We start from the raw sequence: 25,413 nt of genomic DNA on the forward strand, positions 1-25,413 counted from the left end.
GGTCGCCACAGCGAATCAATGTCCTCCATCTCACCAGGTTTTGTACATCCTCTTCTCTCACACCAGCTACCTTCATGTCCTCATTGACAACATTCTTTGACCAACAGTAGTCCATTTTCCACCGGCACCCTGAAGGTCAACAGTACCAATGGCGGCCGTTGTTATGGTCGTTGATGGCTTGATGGAATGGAGTGGACGCTTTCCTCAGCATTAAACACTTGATGAGGAACGTAGCCTTCTTCTTTCACCATCTTGAGGAATGATCCCTTGTAGGTGCTTTCTCTGCCATCATTTTACCTTGTTCCTCATCAATTGTGTTCTGTTTAGCTGGGTTGATAGCTTTTTGCATCAAGTGTACAGATAGATGGCTTGTGCGGGTTATTTGTGGCGCCTGATTGATGGGATATTTTAACCTTGCAGTCTACACTCTGCCTTTGAACTATCAAAGTTAAAATAAGTCCAAATGGTACTGTTTTCTATCCATTTTCTCACTGTCTTTCTGTCGTCTGTCTGTCTCTTTAATGTTTAAACCACCTCCCCTCACTGCTGCGTTCTAGACCAATCACGTGGCTTTAACCGTAGACTGGGGGCGGGGAATAGAGGACAAAAAACGTCCGCACCCATTTCCTTGTTAGGAGAATGGGCTCGTTCGAGAACGACACATCACTCATTGTGTATCCCGAAAAATAGTTTGTATGCAAAGGTAAAATTGTCATAAATTTAACATTCGTAAACCGACAGTTTCGTAAATCAAGGTATCACTGTATTTATTCGAGTGTAACGCGCAAAATTTTCTACTTAAAAAAGAACTCCAAAGTTTGGTTGCGCGTTATAAACGAGGGCTGGGAAAAAATTGTCATATACAGGTAACATCTGAGTTACGACCGAGTTCCGTTCCGACAAAATGGTCGTAAGTCAAACGGTCGTAAGTTGAAATCCATTCAAAATGGCCGACGTGACGTTCACACAACAGAATAGTATGTCAATCTGTTGTTTTTCAGCTACCCTTTCTATTAAATACTATTATATACCAAACTATACAGTTCATTTATACATTTTATAAATAATAAAAATATAACCTTTTGTGTCATTTTTATCATTTTATATTTCGTAATATCGGACCGTCTGCAATGGCGACTCGCCCACCAACCCGCCACCTCGCCGCAAAGCAGAACGAACTGTTTCAAAGAGGCGGCGGCGCCGACCGTGAGCCCGACGCGGCGTTTGCGTCGTGGCGATCCCACCAGCTTGAGAACCTTTCAAAACTCTCAAGGGCACTTTACAGTCACACGCAGCGGCAGACACACGCGCTAGCGTTCACTCAACCCGGAAGTAACTCAAATAGATAGAAAGCTAGCTAGCTAATAGATAGCTAAATTCATAGCTGGCTATGTATTTGCTAATAGATACCAATTAGACAGCCAGCTAGGAAACCACCGAATAGATAGCCAGCTGGGTAGCTAGCTAATAGATAGCAAATAGCTAGCCAGGTAGGTAGGTAGCTAGCTCGATAGTAAATGCATAGCAACTGTGGACAAAACATTTCGCCTGAAACAAAACAATAACATCCGGATGTATTTCGAAAATGAACGCGCGCTTTGGGGGGCCATCATTTCTGACGTAATTGTGTATAATTAAAAAAAATGTGTTTGTGAGACAAATGTGAAGTTCTGGTGAGGTCCCCGCGTCACGCAAAATGTCAGAACCTCTTACCTCAACGTTCCGCACTCTTGAAAGTGTTTTTATTTGGCACAGACTAGAATTGACTCGAGCACCCCTCCGGTCCAAGCAAAGGTGGTATCGCCCGAGAGCCCGTACACTCGTGTTTGTGTATACGCGGATGTTTTGGACAAAGTTTGGCATCTTTTTTTCTTTTGCTGATAATGTAACCAACTTTCCATTGGTTAGTTATTTTCCTAAATACATATTTGTATCGAGGAAGACACACGCAAAGTGTTTCTTTTAGGGGAGGGGTGCCGGCGGTCACGCGCACGCCACTCCATGCCGGATTCAGGTATGTAACGCGCACGCGCCCGCACGTGTGGAGCGTGCACCGTTAACCGGCTTCAGCTTGAGTCCTGCACGCCACATCCCGACAACAGAAAAGTGTCTCCGTGGGCTCTTTTTCCCCCCTCATTTTATTTATTTTGGCGTGTCGTCGAAGTGACGCGTGGCCGGCGAACGAGCTGCGGGGACGACAGCGGTGCCACGTTGCTAGCCGGCTAAACGAGGTACCGTCCGCGGTTGTCATATTTTCCTGCGATATTTCGCGTCTGTGCGCCTAACTCTGCTTTAAACTGTTTGAATGTAACTTAATTCATGAGAAAGACGAAGTGAAATGTCGCGGAATGAGCTGTCATCGGGAAGCCGACGTAACGTTCGTGCTCTGTGACGTCATCGCGCAACGCGGAAACAACTTTCTAACCGTGACTGAATGAACGACGGAAATATGTCGTCGTCATCACCAAAATTAATGTATTTAATGTAATTGTAAGGCACTGTTACCGTTTGTTTAAACACTAACACTGTATTAACATATGAGGTAAAAGTATTACACGTAAACGTATAGCAATAAATACGTGTAATGTAAATAAACTACGCCTAGTTATTGATATTGTCTATTTGTTGAGGCTAATCCGCTAGTATCACCAGAGGGCAAATATTAATTGATTTGCTCTCTTAACTGCCACTCGTGTAAAGGCGACGTGTCTGTTTTCAGTTGGGTGGTGACTTTTCCCTAAAACTTTTGGATTGGATGTACCTTTAGTCATCTCGCAGTGGAGAAATTTACATTTCACAGCAACAAAGTTATGATATGAAGAGGAAAGGAAAGAAAGAAGTAGAAAAACAAAATACAGGAGCTGCTGAAAAGGCAGCCACAAGTAAAAAAAAAAAAAAAAACCAAATATCTGTCGCTTTGCAACATGAGTGATTTTTGCACTCGTTAACACATTGACTGAGAGACAATGTGTCCACTCCAGTGCCAGGGTTTTTGTCATTGTCACTTGAATTGCAAGACACACAGGATATTAAGTTTTAGGACGACATAAACATTCAATTCAGCGTAAGAAACCTCACACTCTCTTCTTTCATCATTAAAAAAAAGAGTTAATTCCTAAATTATATAGGTCTGGAGTTATATGAGCTTGAAATGGGGGCGGCTGTCCAAAATAAAATACATACGTATTGATTTACATAGCGCTTTAACAACAGCTGAAGCTGTAACAAAGCGCTAACATGGACAAAAGGCAAATGCTGCTTCCTCGTGGAAGGGAAAAATATTGCTAGAGGTTTGACCTGCGCTTTATCGGCACCCAAGCAAGATAAACCAAAACCCGAAAAAATTCGGGAATGGCGCTCTGCGTCATGCTTTTTGGGAATGGCAACAAATGAGTTTAATAATAATAATAATTATTTTATTATTAATAATAATAATAAAGAAAAAGCTGCCTATCCTTCCTGTGTTGAGCGTGAAGCGGGCGAGATGAGCCGTACGTGCAAGAACTGCGGCAGTTCCGACGTGGACGTGGACCATGCGCGCGGAGATGCCGTCTGCATGGCCTGCGGGTCGGTGCTGGAGGACAACATCATCGTCTCCGAGGTGGAGTTTGTCGAATCAGGAGGAGGAGGCTCGCTCGCCGTCGGCCAGTTTGTCTCCTCAGAAGGTCAGGAAGCCCCCCCCCCCTCACTCTATCCCCCCCCCCAAAAAAAAAAAACTCTGAGGGATGTTCTAGAAAATAAGTAGAAGGCCCAACAACACCAGAGACTTACTGAATCAACATTTGAGACCTGACTGACTGGGCCCACTTTTTTAGGGCAAAGCCGCCGGCGGCCATCTTACGTTGCCCTAATTTCAGATATCAAGCATATGACCCGCGGCCATCTTACGTTGCCCTTAGTTCAGATATCAAGCATATGACCCGCGGCCATCTTACGTTGCCCTTAGTTCAGATATCAAGCATATGACCCGCGGCCATCTTACGTTGCCCTCCTTTCAGATATCAATCATATGGCATGTTGAGCTATGACCCGCGGCCACGTGACATACAGCTCGTGTTTTTGTAGTTCACCGAATGCCCGCTAGAGGGTATTATTGTCGCATACCCACGCGGAGCCTCCCTCTGGATCGTTGAACTCTTCCTTCGTGACGTCACGTGTTAGCCCTTAAAATGTGACCTTTTGTCATGCGCGTGTTTGTGTGTGAATGAAATGAATGATTAAAGTTGGTTGTTTTTTTTTGCGTCTGCAGGTGGTGCCAAACTTCCGTCGTTTGGAGACGGCCATCTGGCCCACGCTGGAGGCGAATCGCGAACACAGACGCTGTACAGAGGTTCATATTTTAGTTATTGATCAACGTAGTTGCGAGTGGGACTTTTGACATCAAATAATAAGAATGATGATGTTGTAAATACGGACACATGACTTGTGTGGCACTTGATCAGGGATTGGTCGCGGAACGACCCTCTGGCCTTTTCGGTTGTTTCTTGTTTGGCTGCATTCATTGCTATTTAGCTAGCCATCCATTAGCTATCTCGTTGTTAGCGATACGGCTATTAGTGGCTGGCTATCTCTTGGCTGTGTAGATATCTGACTAGCTATATAACTAGCTATTGGCTACACGGCTGGCTATCTATTAGCTATATAGCTAACTAGCTTTCTCGCTGGCTATCCATTGGCTGTGTAGATATCTGAGTAGCTATCTAGCAAGCTATCTAGCTATCTATTGCCTATCTATTGGCTGTCTATTAGCTATCTATTGGCTAACTCGCTAACTTGCGATCTATTTGAGTTACTTTCGGGTTGATTGAACTCTGGCGTGAGTGGCTGCCGCTTCTCACCCGCAGAAAAAAATTATCCTGTGACTTTAAAGTGTGCTTGAGAGCTTTGAAAGGCGCTTAGAAATGAAATGGATTATTATTATTATTATTATTAGCTGGGCGGCCATGTTATGGCGTGAGCAATTTATGGATTTGTATTTGTTGCCAGGGAAACAAATACAAAGTGAAGTTAAGTTCGAGTGAAGTCAAGAACTCTTTAGTGGCTCCGAGATGCAAAACGCAACGATTAATATTCATCAGCCAGACCTGAATAGACATCTAATCACGTAAAAGACACAGTCATCAAATTAGTTGTTATCCATGTGTTGATGTGAACCTTAAAGGGGCGTGGCCTCTTGGATGACATCATCTATCGAATGAAGTAACGATGGCTTTGCGTTGGTAGCCAAGCAGCAAATCGGCGTCCTGGGCAACCAGCTTCAGCTCAACCAACATTGCGTGGACACGGCCTTCAATTTCTACAAAATGGCGCTGGCCAAGCACCTGACGTGCGGGCGCAAGGCGGCGCACGTCATGGCCGCCTGCATCTACCTGGTGTGTCGCACCGAAGGAACGCCGCGTATCCTTTTTTGCCGGCGCGCCAATCGCGCTTTTCCGAATCCTCGTTTGCTGACTTAACGGTTGCGGCGCGCAGACATGTTGTTGGACCTCAGCGACATTGTTCAGGTATGACAAAAGCGCTTTGATTTGCTATCCATTAGCTAGCTGGCTATTAGCTGTCTAGCTGACTGGCTGTACGCCGTCTAGCTGGCTAGCTGTTAGCTATCTGGATATCTATTCGCTATTTATTTGCTATCTATTAGCTAGCTATTAGCTGACTGGCTGTAAGCTGGCTAGCTGTTGGCTATCTGGCTATCTATTCGCTATTTATTTGCTATCCATTAGCTAGCTAGCTATTAGCTGACTGGCTGTAAGCTGTCTAGCTGTTGGCTATCTGGCTATCTATTCGCTATTTATTTGCGACCCATTAGCTGGCTAGCTAGCTATTAGCTGACTGGCTGTAAGCTGTCTAGCTGTTGGCTATCTGGCTATTTGCTATTTATTTGCGACTCATTAGCTGGCTAGCTAGCTATTAGCTGTCTGGCTGACTGGCTGTTAGCTGGCTAGCTGTTGGCTATCTGGCTATCTATTAGCTTTTTATTTGCTATCCATTAGCTAGCTAGCTAGGTTTCTATCTATTTGAGTTACTACCAAGTTGAGTGAACGCTGGCGCGTGTGGCTGCCGCTGCTCACCCACAGAAAAACTTTATCCTGTGACTGTAAAGTGACCTCGAGAGTTTTGAAAGGTGCTTAGAAATGAAATGTATTATTATTATTATTATTATTATTATTATTATTATTATTGTCTGCTTACGTGACGTGTCAATCAACCTGGGGGGGGGGTGGATTTCGGAGTGGAAGAATGCGATAAGGCCATGGCGGGAATCGAACCCAGAACCGCCATTCTTCACAGCTTACTACTTTCTCAGTCCAAAAATGACTAATCAAAATTCGACCCCATGACCCCCAACCCCTGCTAGCTACGACTATGTCCTGTGCGCTAGTCAGCTGCTGCTACGTCGCCACCGCGTTACTTCCTGATTTGTCACGTGACTCCCCCGGCGGGTTCGTGACCTCCCGTGACCTCCCGTGGCGCCTACCTGGCTCGCGGATGCATTTCTGTCTGTCATCCCAGAACAGTTATAATATAATAATAGACTTAGGAAATCCTGAAGTGTGGGGGTGTGTTCAAAAAAATGTGATCGCCATCAGGATCTTAGCCTCCGTTTGATTGGACTTTGTATCAACATCAAACTGTCGTAAGGATCCGGTGTTGATTAGCATGTAGCATGTTAGCATGCGCTCCTTATTTGGTCGCTTGTAGGTATTTCCTGTTTCCATTTACTTGACAGTCGTCGTTGTCTTCTTTCCGTCCAGGTGAACGTGTACACTTTGGGGAAAACCTTCTTGGCGCTCTCCAGGGACCTTTGCATCAAGCCGCCCGCTATAGGTAACGTGGCCCCCTCCGCCTCCCACCAATACAAAATTTTGCAAACGTCCGCAAGAAAAACAGAAAGCACAAGACGAGGTATGTGTGAGAACTTTCATCCTGGTACAGAAAAGTTTTTTTAGTGGGGGCAAAATAAACCCCGCCCACCTTTTTTGGGAGGCCAACCCGCGAACGTCACGCTCGTACGCAAACATCCGTGTCACCGGGCTCTTGTTTGGTACCGCCAAAAGGGTCGCGACCCCAACAGCTTCACCTGAAACCGTTTTCAAGCTAGCTTGCTAGCTAGCATAGCATAGTTTGTTTGGCTCATTGAGTGAAAGTCTTTGGTGCCTTGAGGGTGACGTTTGTCCACCTGGTGGGAAAGTCTCGGTGACCAAAGGTTGAATCCGGACAGAAGCACTTGGCCCACATGTGGCGTTTAAAGGACAACCGACATCTCCGGACAAGTTGCGTCCCTAGTTTGTAAAATCACTCCAAGTGACTTCTACTTAGTGCATTTTACAAACATTCCACTGCATGTCGCTATATTTTACCTTTTAAAACTCGCGCTGAATATTCATCAAGTCTTGTTTTCGAGTTGTCGATGACGTGACGTCACGGAGGGAACGCCCCTGACCGAGAAAGCGACACACAATGCATTTTGGGTACTTTGTTTTTTCATCTAAAAACACGAAATTAGAAGGAAAACGACATCAATAACGCAATGGTGAATCATTGTGTGTCGCAGCCAATTGCGCTAACACGCATAACGAAGGTGGAAGTTGACCTCTAATAATAATACATTTTATTTATAAGCGCCTTTCAAAACTCTAAAGGTCACTTAACAGTCACAGGATAAGATTTTCTGTGGGTGAGCAAGGGCAGCCACACGCGCCAGCGTTCACTCAACCCGGAATAACTCTAATAGATAGAAAGCTAGCAAGCTAGCTAATAGATAGAAAGCCAGCTAGCTAGTTGATAGATAGAAAGCCGGCTAGCTGATAGATAGAATGAACGCTAGCTAGCTGATAGATAGAACGCTAGCTAGCTAGCTGATAGATAGAACGCTAGCTAGCTAGCTGATAGATAGAAAGCTAGCTAGCAAGCTGAAAGCTAGCTTGCTAGCTGATAGATAGAAAGCTAGCTTGCAAACAAAGCTAGCTTGCAAGCTGAAAGCTAGCTTGCTAGCTGATAGATAGAAAGCTAGCTTGCAAGCTGAAAGCTAGCTTGCTAGCTGATAGATAGAAAGCTTCAAATTCCACCTCAAAACTCGTCTGTTTAAAATTGCATTCACAGTTTAGTTTAATCAGCTCTTTTATGATTGATTATTTTATTTATTGTTCTGTTGTTTGTTGTTCTTTTAATTGTAAAGGTTTCTTGGGTGCTTAAGAAAGGCGCTTGTAATAATAAATTTAGTATTATTATCATTATTATTATTTAGCTATTTTGAAATATGTGGCGCAGATTATGGAGCTAAATGCGCTAATCGTCATAGACGTGCGCAATGGAGTTAATAATAATAATACATACAAATTTCCATTTCCAACGGAGCAGAGCAGTCAAGCACCAGCGGAGGCGAACGAGGACGCTAACCAGAGTTAGCGATTCGGCGCTTGGATAGCGGATGTTTGACGCATGCTTACTCATTTAGTCACACTGCATGCTAACTGTGAGCTCACCTGTTGAAAGAGAGCAATCGCCATTTTAGTGAAGCAAACCGATCGGACAAACATCCACCGTGTCATTTGTTACTCTGGAGCACTGTCGGAGCTTTATCTCTTGTCTCAACAGCTGATGTTCGTGTATTTGCGGTCTCCTTTGTGTGTGTGTGCGTGCGTAAAACCCACCCCTCTGTCTTCTAGCACGGATTTTAACCAATCACGGGCAGCTTTACGGCTCTGATAAGTGGCTTTATATACTGGACGAAACGCAGCTTGTGCGCCATCTTGTGCATTTTCTGGGAGTTACATCGGAGTCCAGATCTTCACCGGTTTTATCGCTTGCAGCCGGCTCGAATTGATACGGGAGGACTTTTTGAATCGATTGCAAACATGCATGCTTTCCTCTTCGGAACTATTTGAATCATATTCATAACTGGATGAGTAACAAGAAAGCATTTTTTCTGAATCTGAACTCTCTGAAGCCATATTTTTGATACTGGAGCAAGGCAGTTTGTGAAGGAGTATCCTGACGTGACGAAGGGGGCGGGACTTTTTTAATCTCCCCAGGTTCGAGCTCATTTGTGGCAGTTTTGGGACACTAGAAGTCATTTTTATTGGTGTTTTGCCATTGACTAAAAATATCAGCCTGCATGGACTTCTTTAATCGATTGCAAACATTTATGCTTTCCTCTTCGGAACTATTTGAATCATATTCATAACTGGATGAGTAACAAGAAAGCATGTTCTCTGAATCTGAAGCCATTGTTTTGATTCGAGAGCAAGACAAGACGTCCTGGCGTGACGTCACGAACAAGGGGGCGGGATCTTCTGAAATGGAAACTTTCTGAGGTCATTTTGAAGTAGTTTTGGGACACTTGAAGTCATTTTTATTGGTGTTTTGCATTTGACTAAAAATATCAGCCTGCATTTTTTGGGTATTTTAGATGCTATCAAACGTTTTTCGTGATGTCAGTTGGGAAACAAAAAAATGGTGTCGGTTGTCCTTTAAATAAGAAGTGAGCCGAAAGGAAATCCTGCCCAGACAGGAGGACAGCGCGCTAGCCGGACGGGGGTTCAGGCGTAGAAGACCAGTTCGGGGATCTGCCCCCCCTGCACGCCGGTCCCGTTGGTGCTGTCGGAGGAGCACTGGAACTGGAAGGTGACGCCGGCGCACTGCACCTCGGTCAGGCCCTCCTGGCCAAAGTAGCTGAGCTCGCTGCCGTCCAGCACCACGCTGACGGTGTAGAAGGCGTCGGGCTCGATGCGCACCGGGTGCTCGAACCAGACGGGGAAGGTCCCGCTTGAGCCGTCGGAGACGAAGCCGGTGAGGCGCTGGGCCAGCGCCAGGCCGCCCCGCTTGAGCTCCACCCGCACGGCGTACTCGGCCTCGCCGCCGCTGGAGCCGTACAGGCCCAGGCCGGCCACGAAGACCCGGCGGTCGGCGGCGAACTGGATGCTGTCGCAGCGGCCGCGGTAACGCCACTGGTTGCCGCGGTAGGCGGCCGACTGGAAGCGGCGGCAGCGCTGCGGCGCCAGGCCGGCCCGGGCGGCGCTGGGGAAGTCCAGCCGCGGCTTGTTGGCGGCCGTGTACCACAGGAACAGGTTGCGCGTCTCCTCCAGCGTCAGCAGGTCGGACTGCGCCGCTCCGTCGGCGAACTCCTCCAGGCTCATGGCCGCTACCCGCACCAGGTAGAGCGCCCGGCCCAGAACCTGCCGGCGGTTGCGGGCGTCCGGCGCCAGTCCCCGCCGCCGGCACTCGGCGGCCGCCCAGCCGGCGGCCGCCTCGAACACCGCCGCCTCCTTGGCGTTGAGCGTCTCGCGCCGCAGGATCAGCTCCAGCGTCTGGGCGTCGATCTCTCGGAAGGCCTCGGAGCGCAGGGCCAGCTCGGCCTGCGCGTCGATCACCTCCCAGCAGCGCCGCGTCAGCTCGGGCTCCTCGAACAGCCGGCTCTGGGCCAGCAGCAGGCAGGCGTTCTTGGCCTCCAGGCTGGTCTCCAGGAAGTGGACGCAGGCCCGGGACAGCGCTGGGACCATGTACTTCTTGGCCGCGTACAGGGTGGCCAGCACCGTGTCCGCCTCCAGCTCCATCTCGTCGCTGTACATGTACCTGCCGGCCAAAGGGGGAAAAGGCCTTGAGGCGCCGGATCGCACCAAACGTGGCCCACGACCGGCACGCCGAGCGCGGGCCACCTCAAACGTGGCCCACAACCAGCACGCCGGTCGTGGGCCACCTCAAACGTGGCTCACGACAGGCACGCCGAGCGTGGGCCACCTCAAACGTGGCCCATGACTGGCACGCCGAGCGTGGGCCACCTCAAACGTGGCCCACGACCGGCACGCCGAGCGCGGGCCACCTCAAACGTGGCCCATGACCGACACGCCGAGCGTGGGCCACCTCAAACGTGGCCCACGACCGGCACGCCGAGCGCCATTTCCCCATCAACGTGAAACCACTGCAGCCTGCCGCTGCTGCAGGTTATTTTGAACCCGCTTCGCAAAATCCCGTCAGGCCCCAAAGTTCTCGTTTTTGATTATTTTTTTGTTTGCTTGAGGACAAACAAAGAGCGGCAGCAGAACGGCAATGTCGCTCGCATGGAATGAGTCATGGGGAATTTTTGAAATCTCGAGGTCCAACCTTCCTGCTGCTAAATCGGAAAGGTTGAAGTAGTGCTTTGGCGCCATCTTGTTTGTCAATGGAACTATGTTGGTGTTGAGGAATTTCACTTTTTCGCTTTGGCGCCATCTTGTTGTCAATGAGCCGGTTTCATTTGTGGCGAACCCCAAAATGTGTTTTACGGACGGCTTGGTGAAACAAAAATGGTGTTCCGGCGACTTCTGGGTGTCATTGAAAGGAGTTTGATTTGGACTAAAGTAGCACTTTGGTGCCATCTTGGGTTGCCGGTGAATTACAGTGAAGCCATCTTTGAACTGATGTGAAAGCGATTCTTCCCTTTCCTCGCTCACTAACCAATTCATATCGATTATTTTTTTTTTGAGGGGGTGGCATCTGATAATAATAATCATAATAATCATAATAATAATACTCTATTTCATTTCGAAGCGCCTTTCAAACCTCTCAAGGTCACTTTACAGTCACAGGATCAGTTTTTTTCTGTGGGTGAACAGCGGCAGCCACACGCACCAGCGTTCACTCAACCTGGAAGTAACTCAAATAGATAGAAAGCTAGCTGTGTCTGTGTAAGCTCTCAGTCAGCTAGCTAATAGATAGTGAATAGATCGCCAGATAGCTAGCTAATAGATAGCCAGCTAGCTAGCTGGTTTTTATTCAAGTGAACACTTTTGGGGCAATTCTTTCACCCACAAAGTCAACCTTGGCTAATAAATGATTATAATTCCCGTATAAAAGTTGTAGTACGCTGTACATTATTTGAAATGATAAACAAACAAAAAAACGCTAACCCAAGCGGAAGATCCACTTGGCGTGCTATGGCGTCACTCACTTGAGCAGGATGAGGAAAGCGGCGGGTTCCACATCCGGGATGTGAATATCGGCCTCCTCCTCGGCCAGGTCGCCATAGAACATGGCGCAGAAAACCGAGCTGCCCACAGCTAGCACGTACTGCCCCACACAAACAAACATGACATGACATGTCAGTTGACGCGCAGGCTCGCTAGCTAGCTAGCTAGCTAGCTAGTACGTTGTTGTTTTTAGTCACCTTGTGAGCCGGAACCCTTTGTGTAGCACCCGGGGGCCCCACGATGAAGTGGACGTCAGCCATTAGCTCGTTGTTGAACATCAAGGTGTTCCTTAAAAAAAATAAGATGATAATAATAATAATAATAAATTAGCTTTAACGGGTTTGGAATGTTCCCGTCAAGTCTTCAAGTCCTTTTCAAGTTTAACTCGGACAGTAATAATAAAAATAATACATTTTATTTTCAACGCCTTTCAAAGCTCTCAAGGACACTTTACAGTCACAGACAAGCATAGATACGATAATAAATAAAATACAATAACTAAAAGGTCCCCATAAAACATAATTTTATACAAAATAAGCCTTAAAACTACACAAAATATACCTTATTTTATGTATAATAGAAAAAAACGTAATTGGTTCCCACAAAGCGTGGGTAAGGCGAAAAGTTCATCTTCCAAACATGTATTTCCCATAGGAAACCATTAAAATGAGAATAATCCGTTCCCAGGTCCCAATAAAACATATTTTTTATGAAATAACGCTTAAAACTACACAAAATATACCTTATTTTATGTATAATAAATGTATTATGGTATTGTAATTAAAGAAATAAACTACTGTATGATCAAGTCGTTTTATTGACCTTTGAGATGGTCGTTGATGTAGTAATAATAATAATGCATTTTATTTTAAGTGCCTTTCAAAGCTGTCAAGGACACTTTACAGTCACAGACAAGCATATATACGATAATAAATAAAATACAATTACAAATCCCCATAAAACATAATTTTATACAAAATAAGCCTTAAAAGTACACAAAATATACCTTATTTTATGTATAATAGAAAAAAACGTAATTGGTTCCCACAAAGCGTGGGTAAGGCGAAAAGTTCATCTTCCAAACATGTATTTCCCATAGGAAACCATTAAAATGAGAATAATCCGTTCCCAGGTCCCAATAAAACATATTTTTTATGAAATAACGCTTAAAACTACACAAAATATACCTTATTTTATGTATAATAAATGTATTATGGTATTGTAATTAAAGAAATAAACTACTGTATGATCAAGTCGTTTTATTGACCTTTGAGATGGTCGTTGATGTAGTAATAATAATAATGCATTTTATTTTAAGTGCCTTTCAAAGCTGTCAAGGACACTTTACAGTCACAGACAAGCATATATACGATAATAAATAAAATACAATTAAAAATCCCCATAAAACATAATTTTATACAAAATAAGCCTTAAAACTACACAAAATATACCTTATTTTATGTATAATAGAAAAAAACGTAATTGGTTCCCAGAAAGCGTGGGTAAGGCGAAAAGTTCGTCTTCCAAACATGTATTTCCCATAGGAAACCATTAAAATGAGAATAATCCGTTCCCAGGTCCCAATAAAACATATTTTTTATGAAATAACGCTTAAAACTACACAAAATATACCTTATTTTATGTATAATAAATGTATTATGGTATTGTAATTAAAGAAATAAACTCTACTGTATGATCAAGTCGTTTTATTGACCTTTGAGATGGTCGTTGATGTAATAATAATAATAATGCATTTTATTTTAAGTGCCTTTCAAAGCTGTCAAGGACACTTTACAGTCACAGACAAGCATAGGTAGTATAATAAATACAATACAATCACAAATAGAATACAATAAATAAAATACAGTTAGTTGTATTAAGTTCATCCTGTCGACTTGATATCTAATTTAAAACACCGACAATACACTGTCTGTAAGATAAGAATCTGTTTAAATTAAAATACAGTTATAAATAGAAACACGGGAGAGCGACACAGAAAATGCACTTTTAAATAGGTGGCTTTTGAGGACTTGAAGGTGGGAAGAAAATCGATGTTACGAATGTTGGGAGGAAGTGAGTTCCAGAGTTTGGGGGCAGAGCAGCTGAAAGCTCTGTCCCCCATTGTGCTGAGACGGGCAGGGGGGGGGACACACAGAGGTGGAGGGAGGAGAAGATATGAGGGAACGAGAGGGAATAGAAATGTGAAGAAGGTCAGATAGGTATGGGGGGGGGGGGGGCAAGGTTATGGATAGCTTTAAATGTATAAAAAGAATTTTAAAGTTGATTCTAAAAGCAATCAAATTCATCAATGGAGGACGTATCAATATTTTTTTTTGTCATTTTTTTTTTCAAGATTCATTCTATTAGCTAGGTTTCTATCTATTTGAGTTACTTCCGGGTTGAGTGAACGCTGGCGCGTGTGTGGCTGCCACTGCTCACCCACAGAACTTATCCTGTGACTGTAAAGTGACCTTGAGAGTTTTGAAAGGCACTTAGAAATGAAATGGATTATTATTATTATATGAATATCTCCGTTCCTTTATTTTAATCATAACAGGACATTATTTTGAAGTAAAAGTGTAGAAAATACAAAAATCGGTCCTCGTATACATTAATTGGAGAGAGGTTAAACATTTGAGGGTTTGGACCATAGGTGTCCAAGTTGAAGCCCAGGGGCCAAATCTGGGCCACCACATCATTTTATTCGGCCCGCGAAAAGAAATGTAACTTATGAAATTTCATGATGTTTGCTAAATTCCGAACTAAAATGTCAAATTTGTTGTTTTTTGTTTTTACTTTATGTCACTTCTGGGTTGAGTGAACGCTGGCGCGTGTGGCTAAGCTAACAATCGCAATTTGTCAAAACTAAGCTTTGGTTCTTAGTACTTAATCTAGAAAAAAACAATAATACATTTCATTTATTTCAAAACTCAAGGTCACTTTACAGTCACAAGATAAAGTTTTTCTGAGGGTAAGCAGCGGCAGCCACACCGTTCACTCAACCACGAAGTAACTCAAATAGATAGAAAGCTAGCTAGCTAATAATAATAATAATAATCTTCTTTTCCATTCGGCTTTTCCTTTCAAGAGGTCGCGAAAGCGAATAATAATAATAATAATAATAATAATAATAATAATAATGCATTTTATTTCAAGCGCCTTTCAAAACTCTCAAGGACACTTTACAGTCACAGTCACTAATGGATGGCAAATAAATAGCTAATAGATGGCCAGATAGCCAACAGCTATCCAGCCAGACAGTTTACAGCCAGTTACCTAGACAGCTAATAGCTAGCTAGCTAGCTAATGACGCTGTGTCTTTGATGTCATATTATTTATTTATTTATTTATTTTATTTTTTGTAACTTTATGTTACTTTCGTTTTGAGTGAACGCTGGCGCGTGTGGCTGCTACTCACCCGCAGAAAAAATATCCTGTGACTGTAAAGTGTCCTTGAGAGTTTTGAGAGGCGCTTTTAAATTAAATGTATTATTATTATTATTATTATTATTATTATTTTGGGAGGAATAATGTTGTTTTTGTACAGAGTGGCACTGCCATCTAGTGTCGTCGATGTGTAAGTGCACGAAGCATTTGGCAGCGCCTTGATGGATTATTATTATTATTATTATTATTATTATTATTATTATTATTATTGCGAGTTTTGAAAGGCACTTATAAATGAAATGTATTATTATTATTATTAACAGTGATTTTCAACTTCAAATTTGAGAACTAGTTATTCGGGAATTTGTTGTGCACTTTGTAAACTTATCCTGTGACTGTAAAGTGACCTTGAGAGTTTTGAAAGGCGCTTATAAATGAAATCTATCGGATGAAACATTGTAATGGCTTCCCCAAACTGGTAACAGTCCCCCCCAACCCCGAGAGGAGACCGTAACTACTATGTGGCCTGTGGCAAAAAAAAAGGACTTTTGAGACCATTTCCGATTTTTTTTTGAAAAAAAGGTCTCCAAACTATAAATCGGCGATTAAAATAGTTGTTCGTAAGTCGAGTGCGTTGTGTGTGGTGGTCACCTTTCCCTGAGTGTTGGGTGGCCTCCTTGCCAGCTGCCGGGCTCGGCGGTGTTGTTGTTGCTGATGGTTGGCTGGTCGTCGGTGGGGCTGCCGGTGGCCGCCTCGCCTCCGCCGCCACCGCCGCCTTCCCCTTGTCCGTCCCCGTTGGGGGTCTGGCTCGCGACGGCCGCCACCACCGCCGCCGCCTCCTTCGTCGTCTTGTCGGCGTCCGCCACGACGGTGCCGCTCGCAGGGTTGCCGCCGTTATTGGCGGCGCACAGCTCCGCGGCCATCTTCGCCTGCTTGTCGTAGGACGGCAGCGAGAGCCTCGCCGGGAGCCTCGCCTGGAGCGAGCCGAGCTTCTTGGACTTTCGCAGTGTGTCGGGCAGCAGCAGCAGGCAGCTCAGGCACCTCATGATCCGGCCATGACGGAGCAGTCGGCAGTCCGCCGTGGGCATCGGCGCTCGACGGCCGGCCGGGAGAAAGGAAAAAAAAACAAACAAACAAAAAAAAACAAGAAGCGACGAAGGGTCCGATCAAGCGGGGCTTTTTTCACACCCCCCTCGGCGGCTTTTCAGTTCATTCGCGTCGCTCCGGTTCCTTGTCGGCCAAGTTGACGCCAGCAGCGCATCTAAAAATATCCCACTCGGCGTTCTTCTTTTTCGTCTTGCTCCGCCAACTTGGAACCAAAACACTTTTTCCTTGTCGCAGCTTTGCCTGTTTTCGCTTTACCACCGTGTCTCTCTCTCTCTCTTTATCTCTTTATACCTCTAACTCTCTCTACCTCTCTTTCTCGCTCTACTCGTTTTCCAGCGGCTAATCCCTCTTCCGCCCTCCCCGCTTCGAGTTGCTCACAGCGGAGCTCGGCGTCGCTTTGTTGTGGAGACTTCACCGGGGCTCGAAGCTTTATTTTTTTTTTTTTCCTTCTCTGTTTTTTAATTATTCACCTTCCATTCTTGGTTTAGTCCCTGCTTTTCCTTTCGCCCTCCTTCGCCCGCTTGTCGACCAATCATATTCACCCGTGTCGTTGACGTCATCGAGTGCTCACCCTCCGCAGACTGCGTCACAGCACGAAGCGCTTCCTTCCATTCCGCCCAGTCTGTTCGAGTCGAAGCGATAAATCATTTTTGGCGGTTGAAATGGTTTCTAAATGAACGTCATCCCGAAACGATAACATTAACACGCAAGGCCGGGAAAACAGATCGTAATAGTACCCACATTGAATGGCTCTCAAATAAATCCACATTGGGATGAAATACAAATGGATGCAGAGTGGCCATTTTGTAAACAAGTGCAATCCATAGCGATGACCTTTTTAGCTTCACTTTTCTCAAAACACAAATTCCCCAAAAGTATCAAACTCATCCATAAATGTACACTTGTCTAGCTGGCTAGCTGTTGGCTATCTGGCTATATATTCGATATTTATTTGCTATCCATTAGCTAGCTAGCTATTAGCTGACTGGCTGTAAACTGTTTGGCTGGATAGCTGTTGGCTATCTGGCTAGCTATTAGCTATTTATTTACTATCCATTAGTGACTGTAAAGTGTCCTTGAGAGCTTTGAAATGCGCTTAAAATAAAATGTATAATAATAATAATAATAATTTATTATTATTATTAGTATCATTTCTTCAAAATTAGCTACATTAAGGACTAAGAACCAAAGCTTAGTTTTGAGAAATCGTGGTTGTTAGCTTAGCCGTAGCTAGTTCGCAAGAAGTCAAACCTCAAATGGGATTTTCCTGTCACATTTCACTTATTTTTCCACTTTGTCTTTTATAAACGTTTGACCGACGGGCAGACCCATGCCTTTACATCCCGCGCTTCGCCCAATTGCTGGAGTTTGGCGACAAAAACCACGACGTGTCCATGACGGCATTGAGGCTGGTGCAGAGAATGAAGAGGGACTGGATGCACACCGGACGAAGGCCATCTGGACTCTGCGGAGCCGGTAAACGCCATTTTTTTTTTACACAATGACCAAAATGTAATAATAATAATTGTAATACATTTCATTTATAAGCGCCTTTCAAAACTCTCAAGGACACTTTACAGTCACAGGATATTTTTTCTGTGGGTGAGCAGCGGCAGCCACATGTGCCAGCGTTCACTCAACCCATACTATATATTTATATATTAAAAAATAATCATAATAAGCATCTTATAGTTATAAAAATTATAATAACTGTAATAATTATTATAATTATAATAATTACGTCATTATAATAATAATCATAATTATTATTATAATTATGATAATAATTATAATAATTATAATAATTACAATAATTATTATAATAATTCAGTAATAATTATAATAATTATTATAATTGTAATAATAATAATAATAACAGTGCCTGAAATAATGTCTGCCCGGCGCATGCAACTTTTAGTTTGGGCGTACAACTTTTTTGAAGAGAAAAAAGCAAAAAACAAAAACATTTTCAAATCAAACGTTTGCTTTTTTCAATAAAGCAAACGTTTGAACAGAGATTTCAAAATCACAATAAATTATTCGAAATCTTCGTTCGGTTTGGAAAATTGGGAATTTCGGTCGTTTGGCAATTTGCATACTTGGCACGGCAGCCAATCAGAAGCCTGCTTCGTGCTTTCCAGGTCGTGCATTTGCGCATCATTTTCCAAAGTAGATGCACAAAACCTCAGCCCCAGAAGAAAGAATCAAAAGAAGCTAACAACGTTTATGACGCTACAAAACGTACAATGTACCGTGCCTGTAAAGTGATCTTGAGCGTTTTGAAAGGCGCTTCGAAATTAAATGTGTCATTATTATTATTATGATTAAAAGCATCGCGGAAAGAGGATTTCCCGTGGCTTGCAGCAGACGACGCAACGCAAACATTGCATTGTGCACCGTGCCGAACCGTGTATGGACAAACAACAACTGGAGCAAAATCATCAGCAAGGGATATTTAGCTAAAATTAAGCAAGGGAGCATTTGTGCTAGGTACATCCTTTGAATTGGAAAAAAAAAATCCTTAAAGGACAACCGACACCATTTTTTTGTTTCCTAACTGACATCAGAAAAACGTTTTATAGCATCTAAAATAGCCAAAGCACGCAGGCTGATATTTTTAGTCAAATGCAAAACACCGATAAAAATGACTTCAAGTGTCCCAAAACTGCTTCAAAACGACCACGGAGATGCAGAGTTTCAGAAGGTCCCGCCCCCTTTGTTCGTGACGTCGCGCCAGGATACTCCAAATACAAAACAATGGCTTCAGTTATGAATAGGATTCAAATAGTTCCGAAGAAGAAAGCATAAATGTTTACAATCGATTAAAGAAGTCCTTCCGTGTCATTTTGAGGCATCTGGACTCCAATGTAGCGTCCCAGAAAATGCACAAGATGGCGCACAAGCTCCGTTGGAAATGGGCTGATTTGTCGGCTGAGAATTTGTGTCCACTTACCGCAAATTTGTAGTGTTGGTGCGACAAACAACAATTCACCATCGCGTTATTTATATGTTCTTCCTTCTAATTTCGCCATCAACATGATGTTTTCAGACCAAACAAAGCGACCCAAAATGGATTTTGGGTCGCTTTCTCGGTCAGGGGCGTTCCTTCCGTGACGTCACGTCAGGCATCGTCATCAACTCGAAAACAAGTCTTCCCGAATATTCAGCGCGAGTCTTAAAAGGTCAAATAGAGCGAGATGCGGTGGAATAGTTGTCAAATTCGCTCAGAATTATGGACACAACTTGTCCGGAGGTGTCGGTTGTCCTTTAATACTTTGCAACAATGTTTTTTTTTTTTTTTTTTTTTTTTTTTTTTTTGATTAGTCGTCTTATTATGTTTCAAGTTGTGAAAAATGGGCCGGCCAATTGTATGGCCGGCCGGGCAGGCAACTTTTCTGTTGTCTGCCCTGGTGTCCGCTAACTTTTTGTCATGAGTTTCAGACACTGATGATAAAATAATAATAATAATAATAATAATAATAATAATAAAACTATTACAGTAATATATGTATATATTTTTGGCTCTGGTAAAAGTACATTTTTTAAGGATTTGTGGCCATTTTGGGATAATATAACAAAGCAATTAAAACTTTTAGTTCGCTATTATTTACTGCCTTATAATAGTAATAATAATAATAATAATACATTTGATTTCTAAGCGCCTTTCAATTTGGGGCAAAATGGTGCCTGAATGTTTTTAAACAAAACAACACAAAAAAATGTTTGGTTCTTTATGTCTTTATATGCAGGTCACATCCGACTTACGACCACCCGTATTTACGACCACGGCCCCCAGACCCTATTTTTTAACATTTTAAGTGTGTGTGTGTGGGGGGGGGGGTGTTTGCGAGTCATTTAGCCTCCGAGTCTCTATTCAACATTTTGAATGGATTTCAACTTTCGACCATTTTGACTTATGACCATTTGGTCGGAAAGGAACTCGGTCGTAAATCGGATGTTACCTGTATTTTTATGAAAAAATGAAAAAAAAAACACGGATTGTAGTTAACTCATTCACTGCAGGGGGGTGTTGGTAAAGCGCTGGTCAGACCTCTGGAGATTTTTTTTTTTTTTTCCCCTTCCGCAAGGGGGCAGCATTTGCCTTTTTTTTCCATGTTAGTGCTTTGTTACAGCTTCAGATAGAAATGAAACAAAATGTACACAAATCCCATTCAAAGATTGCTAGTTGTCAAAGTAATGCGAGTGCTGCTTTTTCCTTCATCCGCCATATTGAGCGCGTGTTCCTGAAAATTTAATGATCATAAAAGATGGAGACGGATGCGGCCCGCATGAGAAGGCTTGCGGCAAAATCTCAAAGACGGCCCTAACCGTTCATTCCATTCCATTTCCTGGCCCCAAAATAAGATTTTGGGGAATAATAATTCTGCTAAAAGCAAATTTCGATGTTGCCTTTGGGATGCGGTTTGTGAGTCGCGACGCGTGCGTACGCAAAGTCGCTTTTAGACGCTCGGCCGCTCTAATCAAGTTTACGTAAGCGTTCTCCTTCAAGGCGCTCTCGGCTGATTGTTACATAACACTTGGACTTGTACATGGACACAAACACACCTACGTCTTGGGGGTGGGGGGGGCTCCCCCACCCTCAGCATCACAGAGCAAGTGACCACTTACACGATCAGGTCCAAAGTGCGGGATGGGGGCCTAAATGCGGCCCGTGGTCCATTTTCATCCGGCCCGCAAATCAATAATGTCTGCCTCCCCCCCATGTAGAATGAATACATTGGGCCGTAGCGCTGTTAGCTGCGTCTGCCAAGTGCTGCCATCTACAGGCTTAATTAGGAACAGCAAATTTGGAAATGTGTCATTGACCGAATGAGGCCCCCAATTTTCTAAAATGGTGATTTTCGAGTAAAACAAAATAAAAATGGTGATTTTCCCAAAAATTTTTAATTTTTGAAAATGTTGTAAAATTGCCATATACATTTAAAAAAATCTAAAACATTGATTTTCTAAATGTTTTGGTCATATTTTAATTTAAAATTGCCATTTTCAAACTTTTTTATGTTCTACAAATGCGATTTTGTAAAATGTTTAAAATTTTTCAGAAATTGCGATTTTCAACATTAAATTTTTTTTCTGAAAAGGTGCTTTTTCTACATCTTTTAAAACTTTCTAAAGTGATGATTTTCAAAATTGAGAATTTTCTAAAATTGCGCTTTTCTAAATAAAAAAATACGAAAATGGAGATTTTCAAAATGTTAAAAATAATCTGAAATGGCGATTTTCAAAGTTTTGTGAATATTTTTGAAAAATCGTGGTTTTCTATTTAAAAAAATATATAAAATGGTGATTTTCTACGTTGAATTTTTCTTCGGAAATGGTTATTTTCTACATTTGTTAAATATTTCTAAAGTGATGATTTTCAAAATTGAGAATTTTCTAAAATTGCGCTTTTCTAAATAAAAAATATACTAAAATGAAGATTTTCAATTGTTAAAAATAATCTGAAATTAAAAAAAATTGTGAACATTTTTGAAAAATTGCGGTTTTCTATATAAAAAAGTATATAAAATGGCGATTTCCTATTTTTGGGGAAAATTTTCAAAAATTTTGATTTTCTACATTTAATTTTTCTTCTAAAATGGTGATTTTCTACATTTGTTAAAACTTTCTAAAGTGATGATTTTCAAAATTTAGAATTTTCTAAAATATGCTTTTCTAAATGTAAAAAAATACTAAAATGGAGATTTTGAAAATGTTAAAAATAATCTGAAATGGCGATTTTCAAATATTTTTGAAAATTGTATAAAAATTGCGATTATCTACATGAAAAAAAATACAAGATGGCGATTTTCTGTTTTTTTGATCATTTTCTAAAATTGCAATTTTCTACAATTAATTTTTCTTCTAAAATGACGATTTTCTACATTTGTGGCTTTCCGCTACTCACCCACAGAAAAACTTCTCCTGTGACTGTCAAGTGACCTTGAAAGTTTTGAAAGGCGCTTATAAATGAAATTTATTATTATTGTTATTTGTAAAAATGTTTTAAAATTGCGATTTTTTTTCAAATATTTTTTAGAAATTTTCTAATATTGCGGCTTTCTCCATAAAAAAAAAATATCAAAAATGGCAATTTTCAAATTTTTGGAAAGTTTTCTAAAATGATCATTTTCTACATTTTAGTTATTTTCTAAAATTGCACATTTCTAAATTTTTACAAAATTTTCTACAATGGCAACTTTCCCCCAAAAAATATTTTCAATTTTCACTTTATCAACAATGCAATGTGTGTGTGTGTGTGTGCGCGTGTGTGTGTGTTTGTTTGCAGCGCTCCTGGTCGCCGCTCGGATGCACGACTTTTGCCGCACGACCAAAGAAATCATCGATGTGGTCAAAGTGTGTGACGTCACGCTGAGAAAAAGGTGGGGGAGCATTTCGGATGCTCTGAAATTGATGTCACCCTGCGTGCGCGTGTGTGTGTGTGCGTGCGTGGTTAATGAAAGGAAAAAGTTCATACCACAAAAAGTAAAACGATATTTTAACCCAATTCACTACAAGGGTGAGGACTGAATGTAGCCATTCAGAAACCTCACTCCTGCTGTTATTTCAGTTTCAAGGCCATTTTTTATTTCTTTGTTTATAAAGAAGTTGAAGGAGGAGATGGGGTGACATTGGAGTTATCCAGACCTAACAAAACCATTGAAACAGGAATGTGTGTGTGTGTGCGTATACGCAAATGTGTGTGTTAGACTAGTGGAGTTTTCGGACACGCCCACCGGCCTGTTGACGCTGGAGGAGTTCATGAAGGTGGACTTGGACCAAGAGTGCGATCCTCCCTGCTTCACTGCCGGACTGCTCAAGAAAAAAGCGCAGCAGGCATGTTCGCCGTTTTAGCTCGTCGCTAAAGCTCAAATGCCGTTTTCAGCACCAAATAAACACCAACTTCGGGAGATTTTGCTCAAATTTGCTACCTTTTTGTTGTTGTTGTAGTAGACAAGTGATGATCTTGTTTTTTAGCCGTTTTAGCTCGTCGCTAAAGCGCTAACGTCGTTTTTCAGCACCAAAACAAACAAACAAACAAACACCAACAGTGACTCGGGAGATTTTGTTTTGCTAACTTTTCTCGCTATTTGGTTTGTTGTTGTTGTAGTAGACAAGTGATGATCTTTTGTCTTAGCCGTTTTAGCTCGTCGCTAAAGCGCAAACGTCGTTTTTCAGCACCAAAACAAACAAACAAACAAACAAACAAACAAACAAACACCAACAGTGACTCGGGAGATTTTGTTTTGCTAACTTTTCTCGCTATTTGGTTTGTTGTTGCTGTTGTTGTAGTAGACAAGTGATGATCTTTTGTCTTAGCCGTTTTAGCTCGTCGCTAAAGCGCAAACGTCGTTTTTCAGCACCAAAACAAACAAACAAACAAACAAACAAACAAACACCAACAGTGACTCGGGAGATTTTGTTTTGCTAACTTTTCTCGCTATTTGGTTTGTTGTTGTTGTTGTTGTAGTAGACAAGTGATGATCTTTTGTCTTAGCCGTTTTAGCTCGTCGCTAAAGCGCAAACGTCGTTTTTCAGCACCAAAACAAACAAACAAACAAACAAACAAACAAACAAACACCAACAGTGACTCGGGAGATTTTGTTTTGCTAACTTTTCTCGCTATTTGGTTTGTTGTTGTTGTTGTTGTAGTAGACAAGTGATGATCTTTTGTCTTAGCCGTTTTAGCTTCGCTAAAGCGCTAACGTCGTTTTCAGCATAAAAACAAACAAATAAATAAACACCAGCAGTACCTCATTTGTTTTGCTAACTTTGCTCGCTTTTTGGTTTGTTGTTGTTGTTGTAGTAGACAAGTGATGATCTTTTTTTTAGCCGTTTTAGCTCGTCGCTAAACAAACAAACAAACAAACAAACAAACAAACAAACACCAACAGTGACTCGGGAGATTTTGTTTTGCTAACTTTTCTCGCTTTTTGGTTTATTGTTGCTGTTGTTGTAGTAGACAAGTGATTATCTTTTGTCTTAGCCGTTTTAGCTCATCGCTAAAGCGCTAACGTCGTTTTCAGCACCAAAACAAGCAAATTAATAAACACCAACAGTACCTCTGGAGATTTTGTTTGGCTAACTTTGCTCGCTTTTTGGTTTGTTGTTGCTGTTGTTGTAGTAGACAAGTGATGATCTTTTTTTTAGCCGTTTTAGCTCGTCGCTAAAGCGCTAACGTCGTTTTTCAGCACCAAAACAAACAAACAAACAAACACCGACAGTGACTCGGGAGATTTTGTTTTGCTAACTTTTCTCGCTATTTGGTTTGTTGTTGCTGTTGTTGTAGTAGACAAGTGATGATCTTTTGTCTTAGCCGTTTTAGCTCGTCGCTAAAGCGCTAACGTCGTTTTCAGCATAAAAACAAACAAATAAATAAACACCAGCAGTACCTCGGGAGAATTTGTTTTGCTAACTTTGCTCGCTTTTTGGTTTGTTGTTGTTGTTGTTGTAGTAGACAAGTGATGATCTTTTTTTTAGCCGTTTTAGCTCGTCGCTAAAGCGCTAACGTCGTTTTCAGCATAAAAACAAACAAATAAATAAACACCAGCAGTACCTCGGGAGAATTTGTTTTGCTAACTTTGCTCGCTTTTTGGTTTGTTGTTGTTGTTGTAGTAGTAGACAAGTGATGATCTTTTTTTTAGCCGTTTTAGCTCGTCGCTAAAGCGCTAACGTCGTTTTCAACACCAAAACAAACAAAAAAAAAAACAAACACCAACAGTACCTCGGGAGATTTTGTTTGGCTAACTTTGCTCGCTTTTTGGTTTATTGTTGTTGTTGTAGTAGACAAGTGATGATCTTTTGTCTTAGCCGTTTTAGCTCGTCGCTAAAGCGCTAACGTCGTTTTCAACACCAAAACAAACAAACAAATAAATAAACACCAACAGTACCGCGGGAGATTTTGTTTGGCTAACTTTGCTCGCTTTTTGGTTTGTTGTTGTTGTTGTAGTAGACAAGTGATGATCTTTTG

At 42.3% G+C, this 25,413-nt stretch overlaps 2 protein-coding genes across 5 annotated transcripts in view; one reads left to right on the top strand and one right to left on the bottom strand.

Annotated features, from left to right (window-relative positions):
• The first annotated feature begins 1,307 nt into the window (after positions 1 to 1,307).
• The window catches only part of brf1a (BRF1 general transcription factor IIIB subunit a), a 45,695-nt gene continuing 21,589 nt past the window's right edge, over positions 1,308 to 25,413 (top strand). The window contains exons 1-10 of one of the 4 annotated variants that reach the window (XM_089003693.1): positions 1,308 to 2,014; positions 2,165 to 2,231; positions 3,477 to 3,665; positions 4,250 to 4,330; positions 5,224 to 5,397; positions 5,473 to 5,504; positions 6,756 to 6,828; positions 17,769 to 17,918; positions 22,732 to 22,825; positions 23,153 to 23,279. In XM_089003693.1, the coding sequence (XP_088859819.1) occupies positions 3,485 to 3,665; positions 4,250 to 4,330; positions 5,224 to 5,397; positions 5,473 to 5,504; positions 6,756 to 6,828; positions 17,769 to 17,918; positions 22,732 to 22,825; positions 23,153 to 23,279 (912 nt within the window). In that variant the 5' untranslated portion in view covers positions 1,308 to 2,014; positions 2,165 to 2,231; positions 3,477 to 3,484. The other 3 variants (XM_089003691.1, XM_089003690.1, XM_089003692.1) reach the window with 3 other exon arrangements.
• On the bottom strand, positions 9,226 to 17,741 carry LOC148894074 (BTB/POZ domain-containing protein 6-B-like). The gene is made up of 4 exons (XM_089003694.1): positions 15,987 to 17,741; positions 12,146 to 12,236; positions 11,930 to 12,048; positions 9,226 to 10,575 (listed from the first exon to the last, which is right to left on the bottom strand). The coding sequence occupies exons 1-4, from the start codon at positions 16,421 to 16,423 to the stop codon at positions 9,543 to 9,545; spliced, it is 1,680 nt and encodes a 559-aa protein (XP_088859820.1). The 5' UTR covers positions 16,424 to 17,741; the 3' UTR covers positions 9,226 to 9,542.

The sequence above is a fragment of the Hippocampus bargibanti genome, linkage group LG09 (assembly GCF_051943395.1).
Source record: "Hippocampus bargibanti isolate YZ-2025 linkage group LG09, ASM5194339v1, whole genome shotgun sequence".
NCBI lineage: Eukaryota > Metazoa > Chordata > Actinopteri > Syngnathiformes > Syngnathidae > Hippocampus > Hippocampus bargibanti.